General features: G+C 34.8%; 1 protein-coding gene across 1 annotated transcript in view; it reads right to left on the reverse strand.

Annotated features, from left to right (window-relative positions):
- Window positions 1-2010: 2010 nt before the first annotated feature.
- Window positions 2011-19324, reverse strand: part of Cht7 (chitinase 7) — a 290200-nt gene continuing 272886 nt past the window's right edge. The window contains exons 12-17 of the mRNA XM_069829723.1: window positions 19006-19146; window positions 17872-18019; window positions 13052-13237; window positions 9460-9582; window positions 7656-7854; window positions 2011-4351 (exon numbers count right to left, since the gene is read on the reverse strand). Coding sequence (XP_069685824.1) covers window positions 4131-4351; window positions 7656-7854; window positions 9460-9582; window positions 13052-13237; window positions 17872-18019; window positions 19006-19146 — 1018 coding nt within the window. The 3' untranslated portion in view covers window positions 2011-4130. The remainder of the gene's footprint in view (window positions 4352-7655; window positions 7855-9459; window positions 9583-13051; window positions 13238-17871; window positions 18020-19005; window positions 19147-19324) is intronic.

Here is a 19324-nt window from a genome sequence, read left to right on the forward strand (position 1 = left end):
TCTGTCAGTACATAATAGTTTATAAGGACATTACATCAATCCATTGTACAGTACAGACTTTGTAACACTCTTATTAATTTAATGGAATAAACTTCGCTCTATGCACACACACAAATCATTAGGCTTATTTACATAACCCATACGCACATACTGCAATCTCCTCACCACGGTTCTACGAGACAGGCGTATGGCTTCCACTTCCCCTACTTGCTGTGGACAGAGTTCATCTGCCAATATAATTAAACATCGCTTGATGAATTCACCTTCGTTGAATGTTTTCAATTCCTTTGCAATTTCGTGGCAAATTTTGTAGCTAATTCTCAAAGCCAATTCACTAAATGCATTATTGTCATCCTGTTAATACATAATATAATATAATATAATATAACATGATATGATATATTACCATAAATTAATACAACTTAAAGAAAATGTTTCTCAGGTACATTATATTAGAGTATCTATTCGATATTTACATTGCATTATAAGTTATTATAGTACATTTAGTAATATATAATTTAAATTATACATATATTATGATATATCATAGTAGAGTATATTACAGTTCATGATATATAATGCAAAGACAAAATTACTGATTTTTTTTTTTTTTTTTAATCTTGGAAGTAATTTTTTTAGTAACAGTTTGGTATAAATTACAAAATGAAACTGTTGAAAATTCACAATTCCAAAAACTTTTTATGTAGGCAAATATTTTTTATTTTATATGGAAAAGCAATTTTTGGACATTTATATAAAATTTAATCAAAACAGGATTTAAGGATATGAAGGAATATAATCTATAAAACATATAAATTTTTAAGGGTGGAAGGTGTATGTTATCCTTTAATAACTTTCAATATAATTACACTTCACCTGAGCATAGGGTCGACGTCATGCTTGCAAGAATACAAGAAGTCAATTGGTTGTTCACATCAGTTTGCACGTTGCTGAAAAACTCTCCTTTGCAAACATTCGCCGTACACTGCTGAGCAGTTGTTATGGATAACAGCAGCCCAGGGCTTCTAGAGACTGACAAGGCATAAGCACGTGTGCTGATATTTCGTCACATCCAAATAATACTGACTGTCCACTTTGGTGTTTGAAAACAAACCTGGGGTGAACAATTCCAGCCACAGCACGAGTTTTCATTGGAAACTGAACAAAATGATCATGCAGCAACTCTTGTCTCCATGGCAACCTGCCAACTGTTACAAGATCTGTGCAAGACAAAATGTTATCAGTTATCGCTATGCATATGCATCAGTTCTTCACATTTCTGTGATAGTTTTCATGGTTTGAAGTAAAATTTAATCACAGTACATTGCTCTGCCAAGCAATGAACGAACACACATGGCAATAAAAGAATTACCATTGTTACAGTGATTAATGTATGCTCCTTGGAAAGAGCATAATTATTTTAGTGGCCACAACCATGGACTAGATAATCACGCTGTAGAATGTTCAGGAATATACAGGGTGATTCAGTGAAACAAGCAAAAATAAAACAAAATGTTTTGTAGACCATTCCCTATTTTCTGTTTTTAATGAATCACTCTGTAAAATTAAAATTAAGATACCTCAAATTATTACATTTCTTATCATTTACACGAGAATTACAAAACACAAAAATATGTATATTAAAAGTTTCTTTTTTTATATATATTGGGTTATTTTACGATGCTGTATCAACATCTCAGGTTATTTAGTGTCTGAATGAAATGAAGGTGATAATGCCGGTGAAATGAGTCCGGAATCCAGCACCGAGAGTTACCCAGCATTTGCTCGTGTTGGGTTGAGGGAAAATCCCGGAAAAAACCTCAACCAGGTAACTTGCCCCGACCGGGATTCGAACCTGGGCCACCTGGTTTTGCAGCCAGACGCGCTGACCGTTACTCCACAGGTGTGGACTAAAAGTTTCTAAACAATATATTAAGATATATTTAATTACTAATTTTTATTAGTTTGTGATACATTTTTAGCTTTAGCTTAGGAAAATAAATAAAACACTTCTTTCTTAAAATATAATACTTTTTATTGCTTATTTACACATTTTACTCCATACACAACAAAATATTATCCTGTACATTTTAATCACCATCACGCTCTTCCCTAAGACAACCTTCTTTTGTCAGCAGAATTGTGCGTTAACCAACTGTCGCCTTCCAACTCACGTAAACCATCTTCTGTTGGCAATGATTTCCTCTTTGCACTGACTGCCTTGCATGGAGGTCAGTTTAAGAGGTAAGAATCACTGCAATTAAACATGATGAACGTAATTGTATTTAACAAGACGTTATCTCGCTCACATCAAATAATTATTATGCTATTATTGCAGTATTTTTCGTGTAGTTCGTTGCTATGTACAAGAGGAATAGCACAGTAACGAGCATTTGTTTTTTTTGATGGCACAGCAAGCCTGTCTTGACAACAAATTTTGGCTCTTTGTAACTGTGCCCATAATCTCCATATTTCTATCATCAGGTCCTTCGTTTAGATAAAGTGATGCAGATGAGCTTTTAATAGTAAAATAATAATTTTCTTAGGACAAATCAGTACTTAAAGAAATTCCAAAAATAAAGCTAAAAAAACACTTCTTGTCTTCAAGGGCGAAGAAATGATAGTGGTCTACTTTTTCCTTCGAATTATTCTAATCTAAATATCTAAATATGAAGAGCACAGGGGAAAAACATTTCCATGAGGGTGAGATAATGATCTAATTCATTATATAACTGCAAAATTTATTGCTGTTCCTATTGAAAATCAAGGAAAGGATGACTGTACATGCGGTGATAATTCTCCTTTTCACCAGTTTTAATGAGAACAACACTAAATTTTGTCGTACTCTTTTGAATTAGATAATGACATCATTCTTACGGAATTTTGATATTCATTGTTTTTCCCGTGTACCCTTCATATATTAGCAATTATAATTAATTTTTGCTATAGTGGCAAGTATTTAATTTATAACAATACTGCAAATAGTATATTACGAATTTAATTGCCCTGTATTGCATAAATAATGGACTTCAAGCCTTATTTCCTCTAGTCAAGACATTTATCAAAGTTTAAATTTCCATTTTAATACGTATGGCTGAATATTAAATATTCCTGTCCCTTCAGAAGAATTTCCTTTTTGCACTGAGGAACAGTGAATAGCTATATACCGTACCTAATATGTGGCATGAAGGACTTTCGTTCAATTTAAAATGTATTAGACAAGAAAATAATTTGAATATGGATAATAAAGACATCCCTCTGTTCTGCATCACTAAACTTGGTTTATCCACTTTCATTTTCACCTTCAAAATAGCCTTACATATAGGTACAAGCCAGAACTGGCTAATAACATCAATACATTCATTTCATTAAATTAGCTACACAACACGTACCTTCTAGTCGGTTATTAACAAAATAATTTCATTTCAACTTAGTTGTATTCTACTTTAATAAAGGTTTCCGAAAATTATTGTGTTACAGCGTGTTTCTGGAATAACACAAATCCTTGCGTCCTCTTGGTATAACAATAGAAGATCAAATAACATCACGAACATTGCAATGGAAAGTATACATGAAGACGATTGTTAATTCTTAAAACTATAACATAGGAATTTGCATAAAATTGCAAATCCAGATATTTATTATATATACTTTTTTTTTGGTAATTTTTGGTCATAAAATTTTATATTTGTAAAAGATTAAAAAACGTAGGCCTACTTTAAGAAAAGGCAAACAAATTTATGTTACTGAATTCGGATTTCTTTATATTACTACAAAATAAATATCGCGTTGCTGTAATGTGAGGCTCGAGGTGCAGTGATCGAAGTGTATTAAAGCGATAGTAGTTCATAACCTAACAATTTTACGTATAGTTGTTTGTCTAGAAAATTATGTAGTTTGTCAAGCACCTTAAGTCTTTACATCGAACATATTGCCTAATTTTTTATTGTCAAGATAGATAGATTTATTGACAACCACTGTTGCAATGTCTATACGAACTATAGAAGATGTAAGAACACTCACTTCTAGGCAGTGGCAAATTGAGAAACCTCTCAAATATTTCCAATTTCTTGACTGTCTTCCCTATCATTTACCATGTACAGTTTTTACCTACAACTCATTGCGTCTGCCTATTTCCTCTTGGCCGTAGGGGGGGCTTGGGTGTGGTGCATGCAGCCCTCCACATTCTCTGGCCAGTCGCAGACGTTTTCGTTGGGGTTGAACACCAGGTTGGAAGGACAAGGCATGTGATGCTTCCTTTCTCCTTCGCACATGTAGTACATCGTGCAGTCCGCCTTGTCAGGATGATATGAGATGTGTCCATCCTCCTCTTCACAACTCACTGAAGTAGCTGTAATGTTATTCTTTATGAAAAGATTGTTACCGCACTGCTAAACCAGAGCTAAACGATACTAAAAGTGTCCATTTTCTTTTTTAATTATGATTATACAGATAGATAGATAGATAGATAGATAGATAGATAGATAGATAGATAGATAGATAGATAGATAGATAGATAGATAGATAGATAGATAGATAGATAGATAGATAGATAGATAGATAGATAGATAGATAGATAGATAGATATATAGATATATAGATAGGTAGGTAGGTAGGTAGGTAGGTAGGTAGGTAGGTAGGTAGATAGATAGATAGATAGATAGATAGATAGATAGATAGATAGATAGATAGATAGATAGATAGATAGATAGATAGATAGATAGATAGATAGATAGATAGATAGATAGATAGATAGATAGATAGATAGATAGACAGGTAGGTAGGTAGGTAGACAGACAGACAGACAGATAGATAGACAGACAGATAGATAGATAGATAGATAGACAGACAGACAGGAAGATAGATAGATATATAGATAGATAGATAGATAGATAGATAGATAGATAGATAGATAGATAGATAGATAGATAGATAGATAGATAGATAGACAGACAGACAGACAGACAGACAGACAGAGAGACAGATAGATAGATAGATAGATAGATAGATAGATAGATAGATAGATAGATAGATAGATAGATAGATAGATAGATAGATAGATAGATAGATAGATAGATAGATAGATAGATAGATAGATAGATAGATAGATAGATAGATAGATAGATAGATAGATAGATAGATAGATAGATAGATAGATAGATAGATAGATAGATAGATAGATAGATAGATAGATAGTTAGATAGATAGATAGATAGATAGATAGATAGATAGATAGATAGATAGATAGATAGATAGATAGATAGATAGATAGATAGATAGATAGATAGATAGATAGATAGATAGATAGATAGATAGATATTTATTTGTCATCAATATTTATATTAGTTATGGTGTACCACAACTTATGTATACGGGTTTCACCATAACTTTCTATTACATATACCTACAAATAGCATGCAATCTTGACAGCCTGTTAAACTCATAACTCATCTACTCCCGCTATTAACTTAACTGTCCACCATCTGTTCCTTCCACACTTACGTTCCTTTCAGCATTCTAATCTTGCTAACTAAATTTATACATAATTCCGTCTTTCTACACTACATCTAACTCGTAACACTTCACCCGGTTATACACATTGGAATCTTTTTTCTACTTAATACACGTCATTATAATCTTATTAAATCTTGACATGAGTATCTAGTTCACTTTAGATTGATCATTCATTTCTTAAACAAAATCAACACTCAGAAAAAAACCATAGAAAATTGTAAATACTATCACTAAGATCATCTTTCATAAACTTCACTATATCACTTTCTAAGATTTACTTCTTTACAGTAAACTTCATTCCGTAACTATATTTATTAACTAGCCACTTTTTAATTTCCCAACATCTTTTTTCAATTTTATAACTTCTTAACTTATCTCTATATCTATGATCCCCTAAACACTTTCATCACACTAAAACACGATTTACGAAATTAAATCACCAAACTTCCTGTTGTAATTTCATTCAGACCTTTTATTTATTTCTTACCGCTCATGCACCAACTTCTAAGATTATAACTTTTTTGGCCCTTAAATGTACCCGTCAACGATAAAATACTGCCTTGTGGTGATGAAATCACTATCTCTTCACCCATCATACTTTTCGCATCCTGACGTCTTCTCTGAACGCTACCCGCACCTTCTCTTGAACTCCGGTAATTATGACAATACATATATTCAAAGTTTTGAAATGTCACTGACTAGAGGAGAAATGTGAAGAAGAAATTCTAGAAGATATGCGCGATTCCCATGTCTGCTGTATAAGTGATGACAGGACTAGTTGGTATCTGTGCAAGCCCCAAGCTCATGGGCACTTGTCTCACTCTGGAATGTGATGTGATGTTGAAAGGACTTAGGAATTTGGAAGAGAAGAAAGACTGGTAGGCTACCTAGCTTCTGAAGTTAGACAATTTGAGGTATGTACACACACATTACATAGTCCTATATATAAGCTTTAAATGACATTTTTAGAAAATCACAGTTTAAACAAAAAAACAACAACACTATTTCAGATAGAAGTCTAAAATTTTTAGGACTTGTTACTAGTCAATATAACAATGTTACTCTACAAAATTTGTAAAAATTAAGGAATTTGTTCAGAAAGTTATGTCGAAAAATATAGAAATGAAGGATAAAGAGCTTAAATATTGTCTGCGATAAAAATATTTACCGAGGCAAACTAGTTTGTTCAGCTGAACAGCAATTAGATGTTGGCGATCCTGTTACGTTTGAATGTAATAAAGACACAAGTGAACAGAACGGATAGCAGAGAGAATGGTTTTCATATTCATATGTGTATGTTAAATGTGTATGTTAAACCAAAAATCATGTGCATATTATGGTTAAACATTTCATTTAAACTGATAAAGCATTACGCACCCTATCTTTGAGGAGTAAAAAAAAAAAAAAAATGTGAAGATGACCAAAAATAGGTCGGAACATGTTAACAAGGTACGTTAAAAATTTAACACAAAAAAGTTCTTATCATACATATTCCGAAGAAAAAAAAAATGTGTTTGTATAATGGATAAGTTACCTGTAATATCGATCGGGCTGTGCAACATGAGATGTAGTTCTGTTTTTTTGTCACCACTGGCTTATGGATCCCACTTTTTTATAACTGGCATTGAGGTAAATAAAATGAAAAGTACATTTTACTGTAGCAAATGGTTCCATCACACTTCTGATAAAATTAATTGAGATGCTTTTTGCTGGGCCTGATATGATTCTGGTGTTATTTTTGTAGACTTTCCCTTACATTAAGGACCAACTTGTCTCAAAGAAAATGATGGCGGAAAAAATGTATTCTACAGAATCTGACAGACATAACAATACTTAATAATTTTCCGAAAAACAAACAATAAGAGTTTCATGAATAGTCGTCTATTACTCACTAACACACATGAGTTGCTAAGTATGAGGTTAGGCTTATGAAAAATTATCAAATACAAAGATATTATGTAAGGAAGAACGGAACTGAATGAGTTTGAAGTCTTTTCGAGATCGTAATATTTAAATACCAATGCTTTCTATTAGCAATTATAAGTTATTTCAATTGAAGAAATATAAAAATAAATTCATCAGCTGCATCAATGTTATTGTGTCACTAATATCTTTACATAGAAGTAGATGGATTCACTCACGGTCCTTGGTGGTGTAAGCGCCTCCTCCAGTTCCTTCGTAAGGACCGTCGTACTCCAGCTTCACTGTGTAGCCCTCCAGCTCCTGCCTCATGGCATTGATTAGCGGGTATTTTCCAGTTCCACACTGTCCACGGAAATCGTCCATGTCTACGGACCAGATCATGATGCCCCCGAAGCCTTCTTCCTTGAGCCAGGACATCTGTGAACCAACACCATCACAACAGCTGCAGCCAACAGACAGATCAATTTCATTTCCCATATTAAAACTTTCCTCTACGATTGAGTAAAAGGAACAGTAATGCTGTTGCAAGAGTAAGCAGCATTGTTGGTAAGTATTTTACCTGCCAGTGGGCTATCTTTTTTGTCTCATGCATGAACTATAAATTCCTGTTTGAAATGTTTATAATAAATATATATATTATTTTTATTTAACGCTTATACTAGGTACTTCGGAATATGTAGTTGTGTGTTGAGAATTTCGTTTGGCCAGAAACTAAACACACTAGAACAATATGAAATATACAGACACACGAAAACACACCCCAACGAAATTCTCAACACATAACTTAATTTCAGAACACACACACTCTTTGACTCTACATTATACCACACGAACACACCCTCACAGGAAACAAAATAAGAGGATCCAAGACCAGTATATCTTTTCATTAATAGTCTTCCTCGTATGTAATTGTGAAAACTTTGTAACTAATTCAACAGTTCATAGCATAAATACACGTCAAAAAAATGACTTTCATACTCCATCGGCAAGTCTATCATGCTATCAAAAAGGAGTGCGTTATATGGCAGTAAAAATTTGTAATAGCCTCCCTATCGATATAAAAAATGAATCTCAAAACATAAAATTATTTAGGGCCAAATTAAAGAAGTACCTAATTTCTCACGCCTTCTATTCTGTAGGTGAATTCATGACATTCAATAACGCTTCATGAAATTGATACTAAAACTTTGTGTTGTACTAGTAGACTATATTGTAAATCTCGTCTGTATATATTTCATCTAGACTGTGGCTATAAATTAGGACTTTATAATAGTAGGTATTAAGTTTTTTGACTTGTTCCATATTCTAGCTATAAGCATGTATGAATACCATGGAATGTTAATAAATACAATACAATACAATACAATACAACAACGACCAGTTCTGAAGATGACCTATAAATATGTCGAAACATGTAAACAAGGTACGTTAGAATTTAACACAGAGTCTTATCATACTGTACATATTCCGAAGTGATACAGTGTTAAAAGTTGTGTAATCAATATGTATACTTATACTACATTTAAAATCTGTCTAGAACAGACAGTAAATAATTATTATAAAAACACATGACATGAGTGGAGATGTTATCCCATCACAACAACTCTCTGCATCATAATCCACAGTTAATTCCCGATTTACCACGCAAATCGTCTGTAGTTGCATTTAGATTGACTGTTTGACCAAACACCTGCATAGAATTGGAATATATCAGTCTCCTAACTGCCCATTGTGCAACTCAAACCAAGAAATGGATTCGGAACACCTCAAAATCTGTGCTTCAATGGCTGACCATGACAATATCTTCGAAAAATATTGGAGTGCAAGAAGTCGAATTACTTTATTGTCAAACGCCTGGGATTAGAAAACAACAACAATATACTTTATGTTCTGGACAGCTATCAGAAAAATAAATTAAAAAAATTGCAATAATTGTAATTATAAAGTAGGAATCACATCAAAGAAGAATGCAACACGGTTATTTCTTGAAGTCTTCATGTTTTGTAAGTCAGCAAGACATACCTTTGTCTTCAAACTCCTCTCGTCGTCAAAACCAACCCACTGGTCCTTGCGGTATGCAAATGGAACTTGCTGTTCGTTGTCCCAAACCAGAGTTGTGTTCTCACCGTGCAGGAAATCGCATACCTATAACACAATATGAACATCAGTACACAAGGCATTGCATGCACAAGAAAAATAAGAATGGCGATTGATAAACTATCATTTGGTTTGTACAAACTTTAGCGAATATATATCCAATTGAAAACCATACTACTACAATAAATGATCACAAAGTTAACTTTATTAAATTTCATTCAGTCTTCATCCTATTATGTCCAGTAGTCTATTTCGCTTGTGTTTACAGTGTGTTTTCATACAATAAATATTACACGACAAAATATATCTCCTTTTTTTTTCATGGCAGTTATTTAAATTTAGCCTACAACTAACACTGAATGCGAAAATGAATTTATTCATTGTATCTCAATCACGTGGGCTAAATTTAGATCCTTCCACACATTTTTTTTGCAGTAATTGTAAATACATTCTGAATATACAAGAACTGTGCACATCTTTAGCCTTGGGACTAGATCAGTAAGGGGTCAGTTATTTGGATCACAAACCCAGTCTTTGTAGAAGGGTGATCATATCCACTTTTTATTTCTGAGAATCGAACTTGGAACTATTGGATTCGTAGACACAGACTATAACTGATAATAATAATAATAATAATAATAATAATAATAATAATAATAATAATAATAATAATAATAATAGTCTACAGTAACAATATAACATATTCAATAATATCTGTGATATTTTTAATGGATAGATGTATAAATATTTCGTCATAGTTCCAGCATACAAGGAAGGAAATTTGCCTAAGTTACTATAACTTACTTACTTACTGGCTTTTAAGGAACCCGGAGGTTCATTGCCGCCCTCACATAAGACCGCCATTGGTCTCTATTCTAAGCAAGATTAATCCAGTCTCTATCATCATATCCCACCTCCCTCAAATCCGTTTTAATATTATCTTACCATCTACGTTTCAGCCTCCCCAAAGGTCTTTTCCCCTCCAGCCTCCCAACTAACACTCTATATGCATTTCTGGATTCGCCCATACGTGCTACATGCCCTGCCCATCTCAAACGTCTGGATTTAATGTTCCTAATTATGTCAGGTGAAGAATAAAGTTACTATAAGTACCGTATTAGCTATAATTGAAGGACACATTCGAAAGGGTCAATGGTATGGCATGTCTGTTAAAATGATGATCCATGACTATTTATCTTCCCATCTCTTCTTCGGTCTTCCTAGTTCTCCTTTGCACTTCAGCATCTTATCTCTTACAGTTTTATTTTATTCTAATTTTTTTTTATTAATACCCACTTCAATCACATGTCTGTTTCAGTCTTGCCTTCTCCTCCTTACAAATTCAAACAATACTCATTCAACTGAGTCGGCGAAAAGTCCCGTCATCTGTATAGATTTAAAATGACCTGACTTGCTTATTGCGGATCCAAAACATCTGCATGCAGTCTCCACGGTCTCTGCACAGACGGATGTCTCCAGGTCTGTTTGCTCATTTTCCGTAGCATTTGTGGTGCAACAGTCGTGAAGATATTGCCCACAGCATTCTTCAACTCGGTGTGGAATAGAGCATCTTTTGCAGACACCCTGTTTTATGATTCGTGTGGCGAGATTTTGGCTTCGTGATCATCATGTCAAAAGTGAAGGAAAGTTCTCAGATCCCAGATGAATCCTATTTGCGAAAATCTCGTTACAGCAATTTTCACACTCCTGGTGAGTCATCTTGTTAGATACGTTTTTCCTCTGGAATTCAGCAAACAACCATTCGTTAATCATAAGTTGTCTGATTCACCAGCCATCAATAAAATACAGTACAGGAGTTGATCAGTTATGCCTGTCCATATCATAATGTGAGGTGGATTTTGTTCAATTTCTTGATAGAAATGTGACTTCTCCTTGAACGAAAAAGGAAAGTTCAGGTCTTCATAACTTCGACGAATATCACATTCACTAGAAAAATAACTTTCATTTTACCTTCTCTCTTTGGGAAATGGCTAAGAAGCAAGTTGCATGCTTCTTTGCGCCGTTTTAAATCTAAATTGAATAGCTCACAAATGCCAAGGAAAATGAGCAAACGGATCTGGAGATCCGTCTGTGCAAAGATTATGGATGTTTCGGATCCATTCGATTATGCGCACTGTTCAAAACATAGAGAGGTGAGCCTGCCTGGAGAGAAATAAAAAATAGGTTGCAGCCGCCAAATTACTCTTCAAGGAACGACCACTCATATAAATTGAGGGAAAGAAGACAGAGGACGGACACTGGAAAGTTTTCTTTTCTCAATAGTACTCTCAGGGACTGGAATGCTTTACCTGCAGACTTACTAAAGGCTTTACCAACAACCAAAAATGTATTTAAAAATAGGCTTAAGGACCTTACTGATAGACGGTAATTATACACAGTATTTAAAGGGTGTAAATGATATTTTGTTACTGAAGTGTTGTATCAGTGAAGAATTATGTTGTGTCAGTGAAGTGTGTTGTATCAGTGAAGAAGTATGTCGTGTCAGTGAAGTGTGCTGTGTAAGTGAAACGTGTTCCTGTCAGTGAAGCTTTATAGTTTATAGTGGCAGTGCAAAGTATTTGAACAGTGAAATGTTTTTGAAGTGTTAGTGAAATCAGGATAGAATCAGTGAAATGTGTCGTAGTTCCATTGCAGTAAATGAGTTGACAGCGAAATGAGTGTAATGTTGAAAGGTACTTGTGCAGATATGAACATATCATACTCGTGGGTTTTAGTTCGATCTTAGTTTTAAGATACAAATTAGATTTACTTTAAATGTTATTTTAAGTGGTCGTGCTTCATTTAATTGAGGAGTCGACCTGGTTGGCAAGTTGGTATAGCGCTGGCCTTCTATGCCCAAGGTTGTGGGTTCGATCCCGGGCCAGGTCGATGGCATTTAAGTGTGCTTAAATGTGACAGGCTCATGTCGGTAGATTTACTGGCATGTAAAAGAACTCCTGCAGGACAAAATTCCGGCACATCCGGCGACGCTGATATAACCTCTGCAGTTGCGAGTGTCGTTAAATAAAACATAACATTTAACAACATTTAATTGAGGATATTCCCTGTTATTATTATTATTATTATTATTATTATTATTATTATTATTATTATTATTATTATTATTATTATTATTATTATTATTATTATTAATTATTGTTAGTATTAATTATTAGTATTATTATTAATTGTATTTTTAATTAATAAGTTTATTATTGTCATTATTGAGTGTAATTAGTTACCACTGCCACCGGGTATATACCCCCTGCAGCGTGAATAAATACATACATACATACCAGGCATGCCAAATCATTGGAAATCTATAGTGATGACAGAGATATACAGACTTTTCGCACACTCTGTAGAACCTCATTTCCTGTCACAAAGTCTGCAGAAGCTATCAGAAATCGAAATGCGGTCCTTTGGTGGAAAGTCTTAAATCTACTAGCTAGGTCTGGACCAATGGGAGTGCAGGATATCTACCACTGGTGTGCACAAGCTATTCCCCCATGCATACCTCGTAGTACGACATGAAGCCAGCTTCGCCTGTGTATTTCCCTGGAGTACCGCCTCCGGACGCAGGGGCTCCGATGTCGAACTTGGTGGGGTCCACCAGAGTGAAGGAGCGGCCGTATGTTGGCATGCCGATCATCAGCTTCTCCTTGGGCGCTCCTTGCTTCACCCATTCGCGGGCACTAAAGTCCTGCAAACAATACAAATTATTTTCCATAATCAGAACACAAAAATTGCTTGAAGTTTCATCTTGTTGCTGGACAACCACTTCACAATGTTTCGTGGATTTTATTTCAGTGTAGTAGTCTTACCTACACTTTCCTGGTAGGTACCTTATTGTTAACTAAATTACTGCTGAAACAAGTGTAACTATCTTAATATATAAAATTGAATGTGGGTTTGTATGTATGTGTGTGTGTGTGTGTGTGTGTGTGTGTGTGTGTGTGTGTGTGCATGTTCTCTATACAAATCTACACGCTTTGGCCGATATGTGCCAAAGTTTGCACATTTAACCTTCATAACCAGGAGAACAACATAGGCTACCTTAAAATTCTGCAAATGGAAGTTAAATTAATTAAATATATAAAAAATAAAAATAAATAGATCAAATATTCATGTATTATATTAAAATGCAAAATCTTCTACAGTCAATTGTTCTTTATTATTGTCTGTTGTATTCAACATAGACTTTCACGAGGCCTTGGAAATTTTAACACGAAATTAAATTACATTGTTGTTACACATCACGAAGGCTGAAACTAGATAATTCATGCAATAAGTATCTTTACGCAGTCCAGGACCGTATTATGAATTCCTCGATGCAGTTTTGTAGATAGTGAGCAGACTGTTTTATCCAATTGAATTCTAGAATTCTTTGAAACTACAAGGATTGCTACCACATCATTTACTTAATATTGAATAGCCATAGTAGACCTACTATTGCGAAATATTGACTCACCAAAATTATGCACTAACAAGAATTTGTGTCAAAAACTCATGCGAAACGTAATATGAGTGGCAATATTAACTGGAAAAACGAAAGAAGATGATGTTTTTATCCCACGTATTGCTATTATAGCCATTCGATTTTAAGCAATTATTATAAGTTACAGTAATATTTGTGATAATATTACAATAATAATATAGAGCCTATTTTACTGTTACTGTTAACCCGTCTCTTATTAATAAGTTATGGTCACTAATGACTTGGCTGTTTATAGAAAAATAGGATTTTCTGTTGTGGTAGTGTTCTACATTGCCTTCTCCAGGAGAGTGAATTCTGATGAGTATAGTCTCTGTTTCTGCAAAACACCCTGAAATCCATGTATTTGATAGAATCCATCCATTACAGATTGTAGTTTGGCCTTGAAGGAAATTAAATATATTGTGGGCAGAAAGGCTTAATAATGCATAATGCCGTGGTACGATAAATATTATCATCAATCACAATGTTAAATATCTTAAATATCCCTGTAGCATAAGGTCTTAATGTTGTTAAAACCCTATTCGTAGGTGAGATGGAATTATTTCGATTAGTCAGTTTCTTTGGATATTAGTGGCACTTTCTTTAATATTCGTCACTAGGGAGGAGAAAACATAAGTAAATATGGTTCATTTTGATTTTATATAGTTCCCTTGCTGAGGTCTCCGATAAGTCTAACATACAGTTTATTTAGAAATAGACCAAAATTTAAAACCCAGGCAACGCCGGGTAATTTAAGCTAGTTCATTATATTTAGACTCCAAAGCAGCTATTCTATCAATAGTCTCTAGACACACACCTTCATCTCAAATAGCAGAAATAAATAAAATGCTCTCTCAATTAATATCACTCAATAAAAGAATTGTATTCCAATGGATACCTTCCCATTGTGGAATCCTGGGAAACGAGAATGCGGATGCTTTAGCAAAGAAGGGCAGCACTGCTACTTACAGACCTGTTACTAAATCTACGTATTACTCTGTGAAAAGATTTATTAAATCTACATACTTAGACTTCAACAAACAAAATTTGATAACACAATCTCAAGGGAAAAAATGGAAGTCTCTGCATCAAAATTCACAGTTGATTCCCGATTTACCACGTAAATTGTCTGTAGCTGCATTTAGATTGGCAACAGGCCATGATTGTTTGGCCAAACACCTGCATAGAATTGGAATAAATCAGTCTCCTAACTGTCCACTGTGCAACTCAAATCAAGAAATGGATTCAGAACACCTCAAAATCTGTGCGTCAGTGGCTAACCATGACAATATCTTTGAAAAATATTGGAGTGCAAGAGGTCAAATGACTTTATTGTCAAATACCTGGAATTAGAAAACAACAACAACATTAATTATATTTACTACACATTTGTGAGCTGTTTTTTTCTGGAAGAAATTAATCAACCAGAGAATTTAAGCTCTTTGTACTTCAGACATAGTACTGTCATACGGAAACATTATAAGTCATTAGTTTGAAATGCCAGACAGTTGCAGTAACAATAACATTATTTGACAAATTGAAACTTTTTTCGTGTATCTGGTGTGTAAATGAGTGGATTTACCTAATTTTGAGATGCTGAATTCATTGGGAAAATCAGTTTATTTCTATCACGTCACATTTTCCAGATATACAGCACTAACACAAAGACAGTAATACGATATTGGTAAATATGGACATTTTAAATTCAAGCATAACATAACATTTCCAGTAGAACACCACTAAAGTTTTCTTGACAACATAAAAAACTCTTATAAACCAACTAAATCACATTTCAGCACGCACTAGACTACACGGCTGATGTTGCTAGCTGAGTTGCCTCTACCAGGCAAAGCCAGTAGGCTACACTTCTAGCACAACTAAATACCTCTGCTATTTTGTGACTCTTTTGAAAACTTCTTCCAGCATATTACATCCAAATACAGAGTTTAACCATCATAATTCTGATTATTATACACAAAATTAACAATACGAAAATATTTAAAAATCCATATAAAATCTAAAATATCTCAGATGCAAAATTAATGAAATTATTAAGTATTCTCACAAACCACCATTGTCTAGGAAGTACAATATTTAACATTCATGATATTATGAAATAAAGTGCCGGTACTGGTCAGCGGCATAGCCAGAAATTTAAGGTGAGACAAGCTTCTGGAACATCACTTGGCGAATTTGCCCAGACCTTCCATGCAACATATGTAAAAGATGGTAACAGGCCTAATTACAGTTTAATACTATGAAATTTAAAGTCTTTTTAGACTCCCCGAAAGTTCTTATAAAGTATAATGCCATCTCCGTTTCTTCAGAATGAATCAACAGACATCGATTCCATATAAATTACCGTACTTAATCTAGTTATTTTGTTGAGAACGGTAGCTTCATAATTTCTTTGAAAATCATCGGTCAATTTAAAACAACCTGTCAGCAGAAATACAGTATAAAGGATTTGCTATTCTAAGTGTTGGTCTTTGTCAGTAGAAACAAATAATGTAATATTCATATTCATTTATTGCGTCCAAGTGATATTTTTCGGAATATGTATGATAAGAACTTTCTTGTCTTAAATTTTAACGTACTTCGTTAACATGTTTCGACCTATTTTCGGTCATCTTCGGAACTGGTCATTGTTGGTCTTGGCGCCTCTTGTTTCCTGTGTGGGTGCGTTCGTAGTGTAGAGTCAAAGAGTGTATGTGTTTTGAAATTGAGTTGTGTGTTGAGAATATCGTTGGGGTGTGTTTTCGTGTGTCTGTATATTTCATATTATTCTAGTGTGTTGAGTTTCTGGCTTTTTGGTTGGATGTGCAGTATTTCCATGTCTGTGTTGATGTCTCTGTAGGTGTGGTTGGCATCTGTGATGTGTTCTGCATATGTGGAGGTGTTCTGTAATTTTGTTATGGCTGTGATGTGTTCTTTGTAACGTGTTTGAAACGATCTGCCTGTCTGTCCTATGTAGAAGTTGTTGCAGGTGTTACATTTGAGTTTGTATACGCCTGTGTGGTTGTATTTGTTTGTTTGTGTTGATTGTGTGTTGAGATGTTTTTGTAGAGTGTTATTTGTTCTGTATGCGATGCTGTAATTTAATTTCTTGAATGAGGTTGCAATCTTGTGTGTGTTTTTGTTTTCGTATGTTAGTGTGATGTATTTTTTGTGTTCTTGTGTGTGTGTTGTATTCTTCTGTTTTTTGTGGTTTTGTTTTGGCTTACATATTATGTTGTCTATTATGTTGGGGTTGTATCCGTTTTCTTGTCTATGTATTTGATTGTGTTTAGCTCTTCGTTGTAATCCTGTTGGTTCATTGGTATGTTGAGTAGTCTGTGTACCATTGTTCGGAATGCAGCTTGTTTGTGTTGTGTGTTAACAAGGTACGTTAAAATTTAACATAAGAAAGTTCTTATCATACATATTCCGAAGTGATACAGTGTTAAAAGTTGTGTAATCAAGATGTATGATATTTTTCTTTCAGTGTTGCACTCGCAACGCCAATGGTGGATTATTTCTTCATGCTTTAAAAATGAGTGGTGGACTTCAGCTCAGTGCCCACCCCCCTCTGCACCACTGCTACTAGTAGTTATAGCACATTAGTTTATGTATATTTTCTATTTCAAAGCATACTTTATATTAATTGATTGTTTCAGGATATTTACATGATTTTTAGTGCATAATATGAATCCACAACCCAGTCATTACAGTTGAACCTTCTGTGCAACAGCGAAGGTTCCCCAAGTGCCAGTGAGCCTCTTCAGGATATCTGTGTTTGTCTGGATTATCGGAATGAAGCCTTATTTACCTAATCTCGTGTTTGAAAGATACCGGTAAGCAAACTGAGAGTGTGTACTTACAACAGTGAGCTTCTTCTGGTAACTAGTGGCACTCTCCAGCGGGTACAGGGGACTGTTGTGTCCCACTTGACGTTCCCATTGGCCATGGAAGTCGTACGTCATCACGTTAATGAAGTCCAAATACTTGGATATTTCTGGCACGTCGTAACTGTGTAACACATTCAAACACTATTATTATTATAGACAGTACACTGTGAGTTACCAGAGGGCACTGCAAACATTGCAAGGCTTACCATCCTCACGAACATTACAGAGATTCGAAAGTGGTCCTTTAACTAACTCCTTTCACCAAAAGTGTTAATGTAATCTGAAGTGGACACGTAATCTCGTGCACTAAGATAGAATAATGTTGAATTAAATATAAAGGACACAATGAATCAATTAATCAACTGGTTCGAAAGAAGTAGTCTAATAGTAAACAAAGAAAAACTGTAGCAATCTGTTCAATTACCTCAAAACCGTACCTAGCATAACTTACCAGGGTACTTAGAAAGCATATTGTGATGATTCAGACTGTCAATGTTATAATACAATATAATACAATATAAAATTGTTTGTTTATTCAGTCATATGACAAATCAATATTACTAGTCAACTATGACATTTTTTAAAGAGAGCAGTCATTTAAATGACGTCATCACTGACAGTTCCAAATGCGGTGGTGTCCTGAAACTTTGGTCACACAGATTAGGGTCTCTAAGTTTATTTTCTGCAGTAAAACGAAAAAGTAATGCAAATCTGGCTTTCAGGTAAGCTCCCTATGAAGCTGATTTCAATAATTTCAAGGGAAAAATTGTTCCGGGGCTGGGTATCGAACCCGGGACCTTGGTGAGACCCGGTGTGTGGTACAGTTCGTGGGTAGCTCAGTCGGTAGAGCGTTGTCGCGCTCAGCCAAAGGTCCCAGGTTCGAAACCCTGCCCCGGAATTTTTTTCCCTTCAAATTATTCGAAAATTAATATTTGACTAGAAATGGTCGAAATTTCAGCTATTTTCTCTTTAGGGAAGAGGGCATTGGAGTTCTTCCGACATATCTTAGAGCTCCACAAATTTTACAGAGTGCCCTGCTAATGGAATCGCAATTCTCTTCGCAATCTCGTTTGGAACTGAAAGCAACAGGACTATCATGCTACTCACCCTGCTGCGATAGCCTCGAAGCTGGCTGGCACGGCTGCTGTAAGCAAGAGTCGGGGCTCCCCGGAGCTCTTGGCCTCCCCCTCGAACGCCAGCCTCAGTTCCTTCAGCAGATTCACGTAGGCAGCACGGTCGTCAGCTCCCCTGCATAATTCGTAACGTCTTACTCAGAGGCATCGTTTAGGGGAGCGGGATAGGCAACTGCCCCCACTTCGAGTTTCAGAGAAAAAAATAATTACTGAGTACTACTACTAAAGAAAGTGAGAACTGTAATTTTAATATAAAAATATTCCACTTTTATAAACCGTTAAGAAATAAAATT

Source organism: Periplaneta americana, chromosome 6, assembly GCF_040183065.1.
Source record: "Periplaneta americana isolate PAMFEO1 chromosome 6, P.americana_PAMFEO1_priV1, whole genome shotgun sequence".
NCBI lineage: Eukaryota > Metazoa > Arthropoda > Insecta > Blattodea > Blattidae > Periplaneta > Periplaneta americana.